Raw genomic sequence first — 19,010 nt, forward strand, 5'->3', positions numbered from 1 at the left:
GTCCCACTTGTGCCTCTAAATTCCTAATGGAGGATCTTGTTTCAGTCATGAAACTTTGAGTGGTTTTGATTAGATCAGAGACCATGGTTGCTAAGTCAGAGGTGTTCTGCTTAGAACTCTCTGTCTGTTGCTGAGAAGATGATGGAAAAGGCTTGCCATTGCTAAACCTGTTTCTTCCACCATTATTGTTATTGAAACCTTGTTGAGGTCTCTCTTGATTCTTCCATGAGAAATTTGGATGATTTCTCCATGAAGAATTATAGGTGTTTCCATAGGGTTCTCCTAGGTAATTCACCTCTTCCATTGAAGGGTTCTCAGGATCATAAGCTTCTTCTTCAGATAAAGCATCCTTAGTACTGCCTGGTGCATTTTGCATTCCAGACAGACTTTGAGAAATCAAATTGACTTGTTGAGTCAATATCTTGTTCTGAGCTAGAATGGCATTCAGAGTATCAATCTCAAGAACTCCTTTCTTCTGACTTGTCCCATTGTTCACAGGATTCCTTTCAGAAGTGTACATGAATTGGTTATTTGCAACCATTTCAATTAGCTCTTGAGCTTCTGTAGGCATCTTCTTCAGATGAAGAGATCCTCCAGCAGAGCTATCCAAAGACATCTTGGATAGTTCAGAGAGACCATCATAGAAAATACCTATGATGCTCCATTCAGAAAGCATGTCAGAAGGACATTTTCTGATCAATTGTTTGTATCTTTCCCAAGCTTCATAGAGGGATTCTCCTTCCTTCTGTCTGAAGGTTTGGACTTCCACTCTAAGCTTACTCAATTTTTGAGATGGAAAGAACTTTGCCAAGAAGGCATTGACTAGCTTTTCCCATGAGTCCAGGCTTTCTTTTGGTTGTGAGTCCAACCATGTCCTAGCTCTGTCTCTTACAGCAAAAGGGAATAGCATAAGTCTGTAGACCTCAGGGTCAACCCCATTAGTCTTGACAGTGTCACAGATTTGCAAGAATTCAGCTAAGAACTGATGAGGATCTTCCAATGGAAGTCTATGGAACTTGCAATTCTGTTGCATTAGAGAAACTAATTGAGGCTTAAGCTCAAAGTTGTTTGCTCCAATGGCAGGGATAGAGATGCTTCTCCCATAGAAGTCGGGAGTAGGTGCAGTAAAGTCACCCAGCACCTTCCTTGCATTGTTGGCATTGTTGTTATTTTCGGCTGCCATGGGTTCTTCTTCTTTAAAGATTTCTGTTAGGTCCTCTACAGAGAGTTGTGCCTTAGCTTCTCTTAGCTTTCGCTTCAAGGTCCTTTCAGGTTCAAGGTCAGCTTCAACAAGAATGCCTTTGTCTTTGCTCCTGCTCATATGAAAGAGAAGAGAACAAGAAAATATAGAATCCTCTATGTCACAGTATAGAGATTCCTTGAGGTGTCAGAGAGGAAGAAAAATAGAAGGAAGAAGGAGAAGAATTCGAACTTAATCAGATAGAGTTCGAATTGTGCATTGAGAAAGAGTGGTACTCCATAAATAGAAGGATGTGAAAAGAGAGGAAGAAATTTTCGAAAATTAAGTGAAAGATTTTGAAAAACTTTAATTGATTTTCGAAAACCAAGAGTGGGAAAGAAATCAAGTAATTTTTGAAAAAGATTTTGAAATTAGAAATAAAAAAGATATGATTAAAAACTGTTTTGAAAAAGATGTGATTAAAAAGATATGATAAAAGAAAAATTATGCTTTTAAAAAGATATGATTGAAAAGATATGATTTGAAAACAATTTAAAAAGATTTGATTTTTAAAAATTAATGACTTGCCTAACAAGAAAAGATATGATTCAAACATTAAACCTTTCTCAACAGAAAAGGCAACATACTTAAAATGTTGAATCAAATCATTAATTGATAGTAAGTATCTTTGAAAAAGGAAAGAAATTGATTTTGAAAAAGGTTTGATTGAAAAGATATGATTTGAAAAAGATTTGATTTTGAAAAACTTTGAAAACTTGAAAAAAAAAATTGATTTGAAAACAAAATCCTCCCTCTTGTGCCATCCTGGCGTTAAACGCCCAGAATGGTGCACATTCTGGCGTTTAACGCCCAATGCACTACCTTTTTGGGCGTTAAACGCCCAACCAGGCACCCTGGCTGGCGTTTAAACGCCAGTCTGTCCTTCTTCACTGGGCATTTTGAACGCCCAGCTTTTTCTGTGTAATTCCTCTGCTGTATGTTCTGAATCATAAGTTCCCTGTACTATTGACTTGAAAATAGAACCAAGATCAAATACACAATTCATGCAAGACACCAAACTTAAAATGAGACACTAGACTTAACAAGAAACATAAAATATTTTTTTGGTTTTTATGATTTTGAAAATTTTTTTCTTTTGGATTTTTCGAAAATTAAGTGAAAGAGGAAAATAAAGGTATCAAAATTCTTAATGAGAATTCCAGGAATCATGCAATGTTAGTCTAAAACTTTAGTCTAAAGGAATTAGACATGGATAGCCAAGCTTCAGCAGGACATTGCATTCAAGAGCTAAATTGATGAGAATCAATCAGCTTTGGTGATGATAAGATCATCACCTTGAAACACCAGAATTCATTCTTAAGAACTCTGAAAAATACATAATCTAAGCAACAAGATGAACCGTCAGTTGTCCATACTCGAAACAATCCCTGGCAACGGCGCCAAAAACTTGGTGTGCGAAATTGTGATCACTACTTTTCACAACTCAAATAATCCCTAGTAATGGCCCCAAAAACTTGGTGCTCAATACCATGGCATAAACACAACTTTGCACAACTAACCAGCAAGTGCACTGCGTCGTCCAAGTAATAAACCTTACGCGAGTAAGGGTCGATCCCACGGAGATTGTTGGTATGAAGCAAGCTATGGTCACCTTGTAAATCTTAGTCAGGCAGACTCAAATGGGTATAGATGATATATGAATAAAACATAAAGATAAAGATAGAGATACTTATGTATATCATTGGTGAGAGCTTCAGATAAGCGTATGAAGATGCTTGGTCCCTTCCGTCTCTCTGCTTTCCTACTGTCTTCATCCAATCCTTCTTACTCCTTTCCATGGCAAGCTTATGCAAGGGTTTCACCGTTGTCAGTGGCTACCTCCCATCCTCTCAGTGGAAATGTTCAACGCACCCTGTCACGGCACGGCTATCCATCTGTCGGTTCTTGATCAGGCCGGAATAGAATCCAGTGATTCTTTTGCGTCTGTCACTAACGCCCCGCCCTCAGGAGTTTGAAGCACGTCACAGTCATTCAATCATTGAATCCTACTCAGAATACCACAGACAAGGTTAGACCTTCCGGATTCTCTTGAATGCCGCCATCAGTTCTTGCCTATACCACGAAGACTCTGATCTCACGGAATGGCTGGCTCGTTTGTCAGGCGAGCGCTCGGTTGTCAGGCGATCAACCATGCATCGTGTATCAGGAATCCAAGAGATAAACATTAGAGCCTTGTTGCTTGTAGAACAGAAGTGGTTGTCAGTCACTTGTTCATGAGTGAGAATGATGATGAGCGTCACATAATCATCACATTCATCATGTTCTTGGGTGCGAATGAATATCTTGGAATAAGAACAAGCGGAATTGAATAGAAGAACAATAGTAATTGCATTAATACTCGAGGTACAGCAGAGCTCCACACCTTAATCTATGGTGTGTAGAAACTCCACCGTTGAAAATACATAAGAACAAGGTCTAGGCATGGCCGTGAAGCCAGCCCCCCAATGATCTAAGAACTAGATGTCCAAAGATGATCTAGAGATCTAAAGTGATCAAAAGATGAAAATACAATAGTAAAAGGTCCTATTTATAGGAAACTAGTAGCTTAAGAATTACAAAGATGAGTAAATGACATAAAAATCCACTTCCGGGCCCACTTGGTGTGTGCTTGGGCTGAGCATTGAAGCATTTTCGTGTAGAGACTCTTTTTGGAGTTAAACGCCAGTTTTTATGCCAGTTTGGGCGTTTAACTCCCATTTTGGTGCCAGTTCCGGCGTTTAACGCTGGGAATTCTGAAGGTGACTTTGAACGCCGGTTTGGGCCATCAAATCTTGGGCAAAGTATAGACTATCATATATTGCTGGAAAGCCCAGGATGTCTACTTTCCAACGCCGTTGAGAGCGCGCCAATTGGGCTTCTGTAGCTCCAGAAAATCCACTTCGAGTGCAGAGAGGTCAGAATCCAACAGCATCTGTAGTCCTTTTCAGTCTCTGAATCAGATTTTTGCTCAGATCCCTCAATTTCAGCCAGAAAATACCTAAAATCACAGAAAAACACACAAACTCATAGTAAAGTCTAGAAAAGTGAATTTTAACTAAAAACTAATAAAAATATACTAAAAACTCAACTCAAACTACTAAAAACATACTAAAAACAATGCCAAAAAGCGTACAAATTATCCGCTCATCAGGTACAAAAGGAGGGCGAACAAAGTTACCAATTGTAGCATGGGACACTATACAGAAGCCAAAGGAACATGGAGGGCTTGGAGTGGGAGATATCACTATTAAAAATGCTGTTTTGTTATTTAAATGGTGGTGGAGGTATTCAAAAAAAATCGTGTCTTCGTGTAATGTGGTTCCTTTAGATGAACCGGTCAATGAGCATAATGTACCTAAGTCTAGCGGACCATGGAAGGATATCATAAATGGAGTTAGAAGTAACCAACTGTGTAAAGAATTAAGCTCAACAGGCCTTAGAATGTGTGTTGGAAATGGTGAAAAATCAAAATTCTAGGATGATAAGTGGTTGGGTGATTTGAGGCTCAAAGAAAAATTTCCAAGGCTTTATTTGATTTCTGCCCAACAAGCAGAAACCATTCCTAACTGTGGTTTTTGGGACGGCTTTAGGTGGGTCTGGAACCTGAGATGGAGGAGACGCTTTTTTGAGTGGGAGTGTAAACACTGTGAGGAATTACTAGTATTATTACAAAAAGTTTGTTTAAATACAGGTACAGAAGATAAGCTCATTTGGAGTTGCTCCGATGATGGAAGTTTCTTTGTAAAGTCGTTCATCACTTCAGTGGAGTCAAATGCGTTGGGCTTTTCTCAAACACGTCATACTTTTGATAATATCTGGCAGGGAATAGTACCTCCGAGGGTGGAGATGATGGGCTGGTTTTTGATATTAGGCAAGCTCAACACGATGAAAAGGCTCGCCCAGATTAATGTGGTGGGTACAAATGAGGTAACTTGTGCTTTATGTGGTTTAGATGATGAGGATATAGATCACCTATTCATCCATTGTAATTATGTTTCTCATTTGTGGAATAAAGCTATGGTTGTGGGGAGAATTATATGGGTTAAGCCAAAGGGGGTGAGGAGTTTCTTTGAATCTTGGTGTGAGCAAGAGGTGGTGAGAGTGGGAAGGAGAAGGTGGATAAATTGTTGGTTTGCAATAGTATGGCCAATTTATTTTTGAAAGAAATGATATATCGTGGGAGAATGCATGGGAGTTTATTATGTACCAGCTAAAAGAATGGGAAATGCTTAACAAAAGAAGAAAGGAAGAGCAGTCAACTATTGTTCAAGGGGCTACAAGTAGTCTAGAGCCAGTTGTGAACATTGAATATGAATTTTCTTGTGGATTTGTGCTGAATATGTTGCTTCAAAACAATGTATGGTAGTGGGTGGCTATCTTGTGAATGCCGAGAATAATATTGTTGTGCTTTTATGTGAGTTTTTGAATGCAGATTCTAGAGTTAATGCCTTGGTGGAGTGCATTGAAGCATCCGTTCAATTCTTGCTGGAGGAGTGTAATACAATTCTAGAGCGGGTGGTCTTCAAAACCAATGAAGCAATTTTGGTGAGATGGGCCAAAGGACAAGGTGATAACTATTGGAAGCTAAATTTTGAAAGAAATAAACTGAAAAATTTTCTGCAAAGTTTCAATAATATTAAGGTTCAATATATTTCACACAAGGAGTTCAAATTCATCAACAATTGGAAAAAAAGGGTCAATAATCAGAATAAGAACATGAAAGTCTTATGGTGCTAATGAGAAATTATGTGATCACCAAAATGATCTTCGTGTGCAACTGTGGTATTGATAATAGGGATGTGGTTTTCTATACAATATTGGAAACGAAATATTGCAATAAAAAGTGGAGACATCATAATAAGAATTATTGTAGCTCTAGTATTTAGTTGGAGAACTCTCTTTTTGATTTGGTGTTAGTTCTTGTATTAGGTGTGATTTTTCTGTATCTTGGACATTTTTATATTAGTAGCGTTGTCCTAATCTTGATCATTGTTCTTGATGGCAATGCCGAAGAAAAAATGACTGAGAAGTAAGATTTGTTTTATGTCTTCTCTCCCTTTTTTTGGGTCGAGTTTGTAACCCAACAATCGAAAAAAAAAAAGAAAAACAACAAGTTCCATACTTTAATGAGAAGTTATATGAAACAAATCTCAAGTATTTAACATATGAGAAGATGTTATTTGTTTTATATTTGATAGTTCAAGAGATATTGAACAAAGAGACATTTAAAATGGATCAAGTTGCTCGATTATTTTCCATATATGATTGAAGGTAATAACAATGTGGTTATTGACCAATTGTCCAAAAAGTATAATTTATCACTATTCCTACTCCTAATTTATTAGGATTTGGTTATATGAAGAATTTTTATGCAATTAAATTTAATTTTTGTTCTATATATATTAGTTGTGAGAATATTGATTTAAAGTGACATAATAGAATAAAAAAATTATAAGTTTGTTATTTATATATTTTTATCGGCCTCAAAGATGTAGGGGTATTCTGATTTTATTGTATGTAAAAAAGTTGAATCTGAAATTTTTTTAAATATATTGTGCATTCTTTTGTTTATTCATACTCATAGTTAGATTGATATTTCTATAGATTTTTTACTTTACTTGCTTTGCCTAAGATTAGCAAACATAAATATAGCATTATTTTTATTATAAACAGATTTAGTATAATGATATATTTAATTGTATGTCAAAATATTAAAGATTTCACACATTGCTAAATTATTTTAAAATTTTTTTTATTATGTGCTAACTTATGCTAGTATTTTGGATGATTATATCTTTTATGTTAAAAGTAATTTGGATAATTATTATAGTATTTTGGATGATCATATCTTTTATGTTAAAAGTAATTTGGATAATTATTTATAAGATATTTAGTTTTCTTCTAATTGTGCAATTTATAACTCTATTGATTGTTATTCTCTTGAAATTGTGGATAATTTTAACCATTAGACTATTTTGATATGATACCTTTATCTTTAAATAATATTACTTTAGATGGTGAAAATAAGATTAAAAGGGTTAAATTTATACACACGAAAACTCATAACATAGTAAACACGAAGGACATAGCAACTATTTAGTGGAGAAAAAAAAAGGCCATAAAAATATTATCTTTGAGCAGAGATTAGATTTGGATTCATTAGAGAAAAAAAAAGCTTCTTATTCAAAGAAAAATTACATTTGTTATTAGAGAATATGGTCCATTCTAAGTGTTGGAGAGTACCAATAACAATACTAGTAACATAAATTTAATTGGTGAGTACTATATTTTAGCTGTGATTGATATATCTAATTTTTTTTCTTTTGATATAAATGTAGATTCGAGAATGAATCTTTTTAAAAAAGGAGAGGATAATACATGTTTAAAATGATATTTCCATCATTTTAGAGTTAATGGACATAATGGTAATCTTTTCATGTTTTAGGATCTTATTACTAGAACAATTATATTATGTTGGCCTTGGAGATCAAGGAAACCAAAAATTCGTTTCAAAAACAATGTGTTAACTTAGCGGCATTATACCTAAAAAAATGCATTAATCATTTGTCAAAGAAGAGAAGACAAGGCTCATTGAGTTAAGTGAGGACAACAAAAAGTTCAAGAGTTCTTTTCAAATTTACAGGGGAGACGGTATCCTAACTAGCACTAAATTTGAATTTATTTTATTTAAAATTAAATTTGATTTTTTGTTAGGATTTATCAAAAGGTTTGATTTAATTTTGATTTATTTAGTAATATTTTTAAGTATTTAAAATTTAAATCTAATTTGATCTAATCTAACAAGATTAAATTTGTTTTAAATTAATTATCATATCTTTAGGTATTTAAAATTTAAATCAAATCTGATTTAAACTAATTTAACAAAATTTTAGATGTTAAATATTTAAATCAAATGTGACCTAATCTAAAAAGATCAAATATGATTTAGATTAGTTAAGATTAATTTTGTAATCATATCTGTAGATTAATTTCATATTTTATAGTTTTATTTCAGGGAGATTTGACCCACTTTTAAGTTGATGAACTAGAGATCTATTAAGTAAGTTTTTAAGACATTTTATAGAGTTTTTGATGAATAAACTTTATAGTGCTTATGATGCATGAATTTTTATATATTCAAGTAGGTGAATGATTTCCTTTGTTTGTTGCATAAACACTACATAAAATTTGCTAGATACCGTCAAATTTATTGGCAATTTTTTTTTTATCTTTTTACTGTCGGATTTAGTATCGAAATAATTCGACTGTATAAACGTCGCTGGTAATTGTTTAAGAGCGGATTTTTTTGTCCGTCGCTAATAACCGTCAAAAAATTTATACGATTAAATTCGACGGTAATATATTATTCACTAATAATTGAATTAATAACTACCGGCGGATTTAAACTACGAATTGTTGCATACACAAGGCGAAATTCGAACCTCCAATACTTATTTAAGCAGACAAATTAGCTGACTACTCGACCAACCCAAATTAGTTTACACGTAATGTTTACTTTTGCCGTTTAATTAAAGGTCTGTTTGGGTGTTATTCTCAAAAAAGATTCTTTTTAATGATATTTTTTTAAAGATTTTTTACAAAAATATCATATGTAAAATTTTTTTTTATCTATCAATTATATTTAGATAAAATAAGATAAAAATATTATTTATTTATTTATTAGGAGAAAAATATTTTTTTAAATATAAATTATAATTTTTCAAATAAGATAATGCTAGCTCATTCTTTCGCTTACCGTGTCACTGCCGGAGATTAACGAGTTTGGTTCACCGTTCACAAGCTAAAAAAGCAGTTTATCCCATCGTTAACGAGTCAAGTACGAAGGAGTTACGGCTTTACCCAACCCCGCCGAGCAGGGAAGTGGAGGTACCAGTGTTGCAGGATCAGGATCACTCTTTTGCTACCCATCCATAACTCATTCACTCCGACAATCCCTATCTTCTTTTTCCAGCGATGCCGGAGCGAGACGACAAAGGTTGGGACTTCTACCTCCGAACGCTCTCCAACAGCTCCAGAGACTCCAACACTGCCAACGACCCCGCTTCCGATCCCTCTCTTCTTCATTCCGTAACTAACTCTTCCCCATATTTCCCTCTTTCGTAACAAAATTATTTCTTACTTTGTTTCTCTGAATTTTTATTAGGTGAAGAAGCTTTACGAAATTTGCAAGTCTAAGAATTCGGAGGACTTGGTAGCTAGGGTTTATCCGCATGTTAACAAGATCTTCCATCGAGCCGTCGCTTCCCGTTCTCAATCTCGAACCTCCAACGGCCTTCTCTTATTGGTTTATCTCCATTCTTATCATCACTTTGATTTATATTTTTGAAAGCACTTCGGATATAAAACTTACGATTTTTCTTCCTTTCGTTCTCATTTCTTAGGCAATTCTTCAGTTTTTTCTAGACTTTGGAGAGGTTGTTCTTCATGATGCTGATCCTAGTCTTAGGACATTTTTTCGTTCGTGTTTGAGCAGGTGATTCTATATATTTTGATATATTTTCGTTTGGTTTCAAATTATATGGATAGTTATGCATATGGTTTAATTCTTATTTTCTCATTAACGATTCAAATGCTGCATTTCACTCTATCTGAAGTCTTAATAATGGGAATGGAAGGGAGGAAGAGGGAGTGAATAGACTCTCAATGATTTTCAGGGACTTAGGCTTTCTACTTTTAGCTTTATTTTAGGAAGTTATCATCAAAACAGGGCTTATTACTCTTGTGACATATTTGTATCCTATTGCAGGGAGTTTGCTGATCCGGTTGTGGCAGAAGCAACAGTCGAGTTTATAGTTTCCAACAAGAAGAAGCTTCTAAGTTCTTTCCCTAACTTATTGCCTCAGGTATGACCTAAGCTCTACTTGTTTTTTCGCGGATATATTTCTTTCAGTGTTTTCGAGCGAAAAAGAAGAGAAGCTAAAGGGTCTTGCTAACAAGAGTCCTAATGACACTAGTTAAGGATACCACAAACAAGATTTTAAATGGAAAATATAATTTTTTTAAGTTTTCAATCCATTGAATCCGATGCTAATACATTGAAACAGTCAAAGCCTTCTTTTTTTAACTCTCTTAACCAATGCCTTAGGACACTGTTTGGCTAAACCTTAGAAGAAAATCGCACCTAAAGTTTTCCCAGTCAGTAAATTAAGAAGTTTGGTATGAGAAAATAGTTGCTTGACAAAATGAATATTATTTGTTATATGTATACTATTTTAGTTATTGAATCCTGGGTATGGCAGAAATATGTCACTGTTTGATTCAATTTTCTGATCTATAGTTTCTATGCCCATCTCCATATGTTTAGCTTTGGAAAATGGAGACGGGTAGGTTTCTTGATTCTAGAATCTAAGTTGAACTGTGAAAAGTTCAATCATATTAACATCTTGATTCTTGAGCATGTTCCCTTCTGCCTTTGTAACATTCTTCTTGTAGACTTATACCAGTATTCCGCTATCTGAAATTAGCTATCATAATTCATTTGGCAGTTTTTTCCTTTGTTGTTAAAACTGATCGCTTGGAATGGTGAAAGGTATGCATTCTTTCTTTCTTCCTTTTTTCTTTAATTTTTTTTAAATTTTATTTTGCGCTACGTGTGGATGGGAGTTTAACCAACAAATTCCAACATATTCTGAATGAATAGAGACAAATAGACAATTAATTGCTGATCTAAGCTCTATTGCGTGCATCTTGATCAGTTGATCTTAAAATGATAAAAACAAAGTATTTCAAGTAGGTATAACAAAAATCAGATTAGCATCTTCTTAAAAGGTTGATAAACATTGAAAAAGAAATCTGTTTAACTGCATATTAGAAGAAATTAACGATTGAACTTTATCCTCAATTTTCAAGTATGACTGGAATAAAATATGATTGGGTCTTAATGGCATATATAGCTCTTCTTAAAAGGTTGATAAACATTGTAATTCTTTTATTATTTTTTTGGAGTGTTAGGGTGTGCCTATTATTGGACCAGTTTTTGATAACTAGTTTTGCTGGTTTTGGTAGATGTAAGAATCAAGTTGTTGTTGCTTTAGGCTGTCCATGTTGCTCTTAGATCCATTTTGTTTGGAGTGTAACATTTATAGCGTCAAGGAAAATTCTTTGGGATAAGATTACTTGGTGAAAAGCTGATGGTCTTTTTACCCTTACAATCATGTTTAAGGACTGTGTGGCTTTGCTATGTTTATGTTTACATTTTGGTTCTCTTTGATTATTTATTTATTTTGGGTAAAGTATATTTTTTATCTTTGAAGTTTTCAAAAAGTTTCTAAAATACCCTTGACGTTTAATTTGTTTCAATTTTGTTTTTTACATTTCAAATAAATTTCGATTTTACCATTGAGGTTAAATTTTTTACAATTAACATATGGTCAAATTCAGTTTTACGAAATTTTCCCCTAATAAGATCGACATGATCATCACCATCTCACTTCCACCTCTTGCCTTCAACCCACACTCAGCTACACCACCTCCCCCACCCCCCCACCATCATTATCTCATCTCCGCCTCTCTCCCCTTCACCCCACCCTCATCCTCACCACCACCAAAAACAGCAAGAACAGCAGTAACAACAATAGATTCAACACAACTCAAGAATAGCTTTAACAAAAATTCCAGTTAGATATTTCCCCTTCCATAGAAGCTAGATGCCTTACCCTTCTATTTGATTATTCAATTACTAAAATATTTTCCCTTCCCTTACAGTCAGTCCCCTTTTTTACATGTTGCAGGAATATTTGCTAAAATGAAAAGAAGCCTAAAGAAACATTACATAGATATTTCACGTAACTTGTATGTAGTTGCATTCTGTTAGTGTGCCTAATAGAGATTTTGACAAACAATTGTTACACCCACTTTTGCAGATTAGAGAAACAATTTTTGAAAGCTTTCCCTGGATTGATGTCACCTGGATCATTTATTCCGTTATTCCCATATTTAATAGACTTGCCGAGTAAGTTCATATGACCATTCATGTATTGTTTACTTCTACTTTTTCATAGAAAAATGTTATAACTTATTTCTCTTGTATGTTAATGACCTGTTGAGTACCTAACATAATCCTCTTCCTTTATGAAATACGAGTCTCTATATAAAGCTTGCAACAAGCATGGCATATGTACAGTTGAAATTTTATAATAATGAATTGGGTCATGGACGTGATAAATGCCTTTTCAATAAAGAATTCATGTGGAAAGCTTTGCGTGGATAATTGTGAATTTATGAGTTGCAAGGGGAGTATAGAAAAATTGGCAGCATAAGGTGTCAACGATCAAGTGATAGTGATTGTAGGGTGCAAACCAAAATAACTATATGTAGGATGCCCAAACAAATAGGATAGCAAAAAATACAATTATGCATTAAGGAATAAGAAGATAAAGTTTTGGTCATGTAACAACAAATTAAAGAAAGTAGAAACATCAGTTTTCGCATGCTACTTAATGGAGAAACATAACTCCTTTCCACTTAGATTGTCTAAACACTAGTGAGAACCAAAATTAACCCTTTATTGTAGAATTCGGGAGTTTAAAGTAAAGGAATTATTGAAAAAGTAAATATTGGAGTTGGACCAAAGGGTGTTAGTTAGTTGTGTACCTTGAATCAGATGGAATCCTATGCATAAATCTAAATGGGTAAATACCTTAGCATAATAAAAGAGAGACTAATAATAAGAAAAATGGAATCCTATAAATAAATTGAAACAGGTAAATACTTTTACTACTTAAAAAGGCTATCATAAGAAACACTTAACTTCCATGCATCGGCACAATTACATGATCTCTTACATTTTCTTGCCTTTTTTGCCCCCTAGTTTTGGTAGTGGCATTGGAGAGGGTGGAAAAAAGCTCAGGACCACTTATTGGAAATAGCATAGCTTCGATTCAGCAGAATACTGCTCCTAAGGTAATCTTCAATAAAATAAAATTTTGGAAAACAAAAAGAAAAGAAAAGTAGAGTCACTCTTCCCTAAATTTGAAATTTAGGTGAATTTGGCACTTTTTGAATGCAGATGCTACTTGCCCTTATGGATGAAGCCTACACTGGTTCAACAATAGAAGATGGTGGAGGAGATTTTGAATCTGACGATAACAGTGCAATTGATGTATCTGATCCTTTGTTCCTCGAGCTTTTAAAGGATGAAAATGATGGTATCGCTGTATGGTTACCTTCTATCTGTTAAATATTATATTTGCATTATAATTTTAGGATGGTTCTTTAGCATTAAGCTTCTTTTTATGTTTCTAATGTAATTCTATTTTATGCCAGGAACGTCCTTGGTCATCTCCAGTGATGGCAACTCTATTGCAGGCTGCTGCTAATAGTCCTTACTCTGATAGGCTGAAAGCAGTACTTAGCATGGCACCCCATCTTCTTGATGTTTACTTCTCTATAGCATTGCGTGATGTCAACGACTGTAAGTTTTATTCAATCTCAATGTTCATTTAACCTGGTATTGGTGCATTACACTGGGATTGATGAATTCTGTTGTGGGAAATATATTCATGATCTTGCTGCTTTTACAGCTTTCTTCCTCTTTTAAATTTGCAGCTCTGATCTGTGCATTGATTCCCCTTCTTATGTCAAGATTTGCTACCCTATTTCCAGATAAAGTATTTTCTTATGAGGTACTGACTATTTCTTCTCTTATGATTATGACACACTGTTAGAATATCTGTTGAGAACTGGCATCTGACAATACATGAAGCTGCTTTTCTAGTTCTGTAGAGCACAGACCAGCCATTTGTTATTTAGCTTTCTGTAGGAGTACCTTGTGGTCTTAAAAGAAAATTGTATTCTCACAGTTCTCATTAATTTCTTATTTCCATAAATGTCTGTTTTTGTGACTCTTCACTTGAACATCTAAATTTAGTTAACACAATGCATTGGAACCCCCTTGTGTGACTTAGGACACTTCCACTTTTGGTTACCCGATGTCAATAAGAATTTCTGTTTTATTTTTTATTTTTTTGAATTTTAACATTACATTATATTCTATTCTACTGTGCCTTCAGGTCCGAAACCGGCTTTTGGAGTTTATGCTTTCTACTTTTCAGCATTCTCCAAACTTCATTGCTCTTCTAAAGGTATCTTTCTCACAATATAGTATGTTTTATTTTTTCTTTACGCCAAATATAGTTCAGCCCTTAATTGGGTTTCTACATAGATCTCCTTGCAATAGCATACACTGATTGTGCTATGTGAACATGAAGATTATGTGTGCATGCACACACACATACACATGCACACACACAGAATCTGACGTGATAAAAATATGGTAAGAGACAAACTTAAAAGACGTCCAAATGGGCATGGACATACATCACAAGTATAAGCTTCAACATCAACGCCTTATTCTATTAGGTGGGATCTGCTACATGGGTTAAACGACGCTATTATGACCTATTGTGTATCATATTTGTAGTAAGCCCATGAATGCTTAGTGTTCACCACCTCATTCAGATATGATAATTGCACTCATCTTTGATTAATTGGCTTGAATTCTATGGTTTAGTATAAGCTTCAATCTTGCCTTATTTTCTTTTACTGTTAAAAATTGTTTTGAAGTTTAAAATAAACTCATTATTTGTGTGCTACTTCTTTTTCCTTTTCAAAATTTAAACGACCATATATGTGTCGTGTTCTGCCACATTGGAGTCAGAAAAAATATGTGAAAATTGATAGATTCCAAGTGTCATAGAAGTTTGATATTGACATAATCTATACGTGTACTTGACACCAATATATGCTGCTCATACACAATTTTCCCCCTTTTTCGGCTGTGCCTTGTGTGGTTGTGCCCCATATTGCTTTTTCTTATAATTGCATTTTTATATTTAAAATACTGTTACATATTCCTTTAGTTCTGTGATGTTAGAGCACTTACCATTTCTATTTTGCAAAGCTTATGCTTGTGTGATTTTATTCCAGAAACCTATAATGGACAGACTTGGAGAAGCTTATGACAGCCCAGAAAAGGTTAGCCTGCAAATATTTTAACTATTTCCCAGAGAGGGATGCAACAAAACAATTAAGGGTTAAGAATTCATTGGATTTACTTTAGACAGAATTGGCATTGCAATTATGCTGGGCCATTGGAGAGCATGGTGGAGGTGGTGAATCTCACAAAGACGAAGCTCGTGAGCTTTTTGAGAGTTTAGAGCTCCTTTTGTATGAAAACCTTTCCTCTAGGTATGGATGTAGGATAAACTTGCTGCTTCACGTGCAATGTTTCTTGGGTACTTGTGTGATGATGTGATCTACTTTCTTTACCTGGAAGTCGTCTCGGCATGACGCAGGAGGTGTCCCTTGGTCCTGATAAGGATAACTACAGACGGTCATCACAATCGAGGCTTCTATGTTTTGTTATAACAGCCATTTCAAAGCTTGCTACACACCATCGCGAATTAGCACCAAGAGCACGTGTATCCTTGGGCAAGGTATTTCAGTGGTTTCATAAAGCAAAGCATAAGAAGGAATTAGCAATTTTCTGCCCTCTAATTAAGGGTCTATATCCCAGGTGGCCCGTTCTCGAATTTCAGATGTGAGGGTGTGGAGACGTGCATGCGATTTCCTGGCTCTGATGAATGATCCTGCTATATGCGCATCCATATTGGGGCCTTCACGGTCTCCAACAGGCAAAGTTGGCAGCATAAATTGGAATCAAGGTGCAACAAAGATGATTGCACACGTTCCTTTTTACATTCTAGGGGAACAAGAAGGTGAGAAATGCTTTCCGTTCATATCAATTGGTTATTCTTTTCAGGTGAACTATCAAAAACGTTTAGTTGCTGACAAAATTATCTATAAACGATTAAAATGACTAAACTTTCTCCAAAGGGTTTAAAAGCATGATAAAAAATAATAAAAAATATATATATAATTTTTTTTTTTGAGTAACAAGCAATATTTGTATTTGATAAACGGTTTGCAAATTTGATTCGAATTTTTGTTGAAACATTTGGATTACTATTTAGAAGATTTATGCAAAAAATTAAAGCAAAATTCTATCTTTTGATTTTTATTTTTCATTTGTTTTAAAAAAATGTAGGCCACCAATAAAAAGTCGCATAACAAATCGCTTGACGCAAAGTACATAATTTTAATGATAAAAATGTGTTTTTTTAATTATTATTAATGGTTGCAAAAAAAAAAATTCAAAATTTGATATCTAAAATCCTTTTCAAGAATATATCTCGAATATTTGTTTTTTTTGTTTCATTTTTAAATCTTGAGTGCATTTTTGTTATTTTTTTCATTTAGAAATAGAGTAATTACCCAAATCAGTTCCAAGAATTTTAAAAGTGAACATTTTAGTCTTCAAAAAAAATTAATACATAGATCAATTTTCAAAGTTTTACTCTAACAGACAAATCAGTTCCTAGTCTATTTTCCGACGGAGTAATTATCCAAATCAGTCTCCAAGGATTTTAAAAACGAACATTCTAGCCTTTAAGGAAATTTAATACACAGATTAATCCCCAACGTTTTTCTTCTAGTAGTCCCTCTATCCAATTTACTTTTACTATATGTCAACATTTATTATTATTAGTTTAGCTTTGTGCATGTGGATGATAACATTAGTATATTAATACACTCTTTTCGTTGGAAACAAGTAAGGTGAATACTGATACTTTGAAATCCAAATTAAAATATTTTCTTTTAATACAAATAAGTTTTTTAAAATAGGAAATTGTCGGATTCTTGTTGACAATTTGACATTATGCATATGGAATTAAGTTACAAATTTGACACACTTTTTTTTGTTAAATATGGTTTTTCCACACATTATAAATCAAAGAAAAATAATATATATGCCACATGGATGTGTATGTTAAATTAGTCTAATTATGAAGTAGGAATTCAGTTAGCTTTTTGAGTTAATTGATAATTTGGTGAATAAGTTGAGATTCAAGTGAAAATAGAAGAATAACTTTGATTATACTTAATTTCTAGTTATCACACCAAGTTAAGTTATATTAAATACAAAAATATCAAATGGTTTCAACCTTTTGAATTTCTTGTAGAATAATCTCTAATAACTTTATTGAACAACATTATTATTATTATTATTATTGAGTGACAATATATATATACACTTTTTATATTTTTTATGCAAAAATTCTTTTTATATTATAAATACATACATAAGATTCTAATGAATAAATTTATCATTATTTTTGTCCAAAAAATTATGGTACAGTATTATTGTACAATTAATAATAATAAGAATTATATTTTATTTTACTTTTTTTTATGGATGAGGAACTATTATGTCTGACAGAAAAAAAAGTTGGGGATTGATCTGTGTATTAATTTGTCTTAGGGACTAAAATGTCTACTTTTAAAATCTTTGGAAATTGATTTGGGTAATTATTTTGCCAAAAAATGAACTAAGGACTAATTTGTCTACTGGAGTAAAACTTTGGAGATGTTTTTGTATTAATTTTTCTTGGGGACTAAAATGTCCGCTTTTAAAATCCTTAGGGACTGATTTGGGTAATTATCTTAGAAATATTTTTGTCAACTTTTAATCTTTCGGTGGTACTTTAGGTGATTTAATCTTCTTTTTATCAGCATTACTTTCATGTTTTTCACATTTGGAGTACGAAGGGAATTGTATCTTGTTTTGTCATTGCTCAACTCTCCTGCACACTTGCCCGTGCATTGGTGCAATACCTGCTTGTGGCTTGACTATATGAATCTGAATTTGCTGTTTGACTTTGGCATGAACTGGATCACTGTCCCTTTTTCTTCCCCTGATTCCGAATCACATGGAATTCGGCACTTATTTTTTGGTTTCTTTCTTGTTACAGGGCCACCGTTTAATGATTTCTCATTCTCAGATATCCTTCCAGGGAGGCGATGAAAGCTATTGCATACCGTTGGGTCAGTTTGATCAATATTGATCACGATCCTCCTATAAGTAGGCTCAACTCTTCTTTTTTGGCTTCTAAAATGGACGCCTGAAACTTAGCACCTCTTTTCTCATCAAAACATTGGTTTGGCTTTTCCACTGGAAAGTAACACACCAATGGAATGTGATTATTGCGTTCCTTTTGGTTGTTTTTCAAAATTTCTCATTCTTTCAATCTCCGTTCAAAGTACAAACTACAAGGCCAGCTTGTCTATTTATGGGAGGGTTAGAATATTTATTTGAACTTTTCGTTGTAAAATAACTATATTATCGAAATGTTCCAGTCATTATTTTCACAAACTTGTTAAGGCTCATTTTTTAAGAAATGGAGAAGCTCATGGTGTAACACCATGAAATGGAGGCATAGCAAAATATTGCACTGCTATAGGTCAGAGACAAAACGTAACTTACGTTTTGTATTTGTTTATTTTTTTGAATTTTAAAATACACCAAACGTAGCTTACGTTTTGGGTTTTTTTTTCGGTTTAATACTAAACACAAGTTGCGTTTTACTAAGTTAGAAAAAAAATTTTTTTTGAAGTCCACAAAACGCAGGTTGCGTTTTGTTAGTGTCAGAAATTTTTTCTTGGAAGCCCCAATACGCAGGTTGTGTTTTGTACACAAAATAATATTTAAATTCACAAGTTTGTCTATAAATATGAAGTCCGGTGATGTTCATCTTCATCTTCACTTCTATTGTTCTTTCTTGTATAAAGTCCTTAGTGGGGTATTTTTTTGGCAGATAACTGTGTCAAAAAAATAGAGTTAGTTAAGGCTGAAGTTATGGAAAGTGTTGCAAACTTGCGAGTATATTATAACGGTGAGGTTATAACAAAC

The 19,010-nt window shown here is 33.8% G+C and overlaps 1 protein-coding gene and 1 non-coding gene across 2 annotated transcripts; both read left to right on the forward strand.

Annotated features, from left to right (window-relative positions):
• Positions 1-670: 670 nt before the first annotated feature.
• Positions 671-778, forward strand: LOC130971477 (small nucleolar RNA R71). The gene has a single exon (XR_009082694.1). It is a non-coding gene; the product is annotated as a small nucleolar RNA R71 (small nucleolar RNA).
• An 8,224-nt stretch (positions 779-9,002) lies between these two features.
• On the forward strand, positions 9,003-18,612 carry LOC130965235 (uncharacterized). Its single transcript, XM_057889971.1, has 16 exons — positions 9,003-9,328; positions 9,405-9,545; positions 9,643-9,734; positions 10,008-10,104; positions 10,747-10,790; positions 12,124-12,212; positions 13,071-13,162; positions 13,269-13,415; positions 13,526-13,673; positions 13,808-13,884; positions 14,272-14,343; positions 15,188-15,235; positions 15,321-15,448; positions 15,537-15,696; positions 15,777-15,978; positions 18,073-18,612. Exons 1-16 carry the CDS (start codon positions 9,215-9,217, stop codon positions 18,123-18,125), a joined length of 1,704 nt encoding a protein of 567 aa, XP_057745954.1. The 5' UTR covers positions 9,003-9,214; the 3' UTR covers positions 18,126-18,612.
• Positions 18,613-19,010: the final 398 nt, after the last annotated feature.

Source organism: Arachis stenosperma, chromosome 3 (genome assembly GCF_014773155.1).
Source record: "Arachis stenosperma cultivar V10309 chromosome 3, arast.V10309.gnm1.PFL2, whole genome shotgun sequence".
In the NCBI taxonomy this organism is placed as follows: Eukaryota; Viridiplantae; Streptophyta; class Magnoliopsida; order Fabales; family Fabaceae; genus Arachis; species Arachis stenosperma.

Excerpts from the sequence above, each read along its gene's own strand:
- LOC130965235 (XM_057889971.1), top strand. The coding sequence starts at position 9,215 with ATGCCGGAGCGAGACGACAAAGGTTGGGACTTCTACCTCCGAACGCTC. Across the intron at positions 13,416-13,525 it reads ATGAAAATGATGGTATCGCT|GAACGTCCTTGGTCATCTCC; the intron begins GTATGGTTACCT and ends ATTTTATGCCAG. Across the intron at positions 15,449-15,536 it reads TATGAAAACCTTTCCTCTAG|TCGTCTCGGCATGACGCAGG; the intron begins GTATGGATGTAG and ends TTTACCTGGAAG.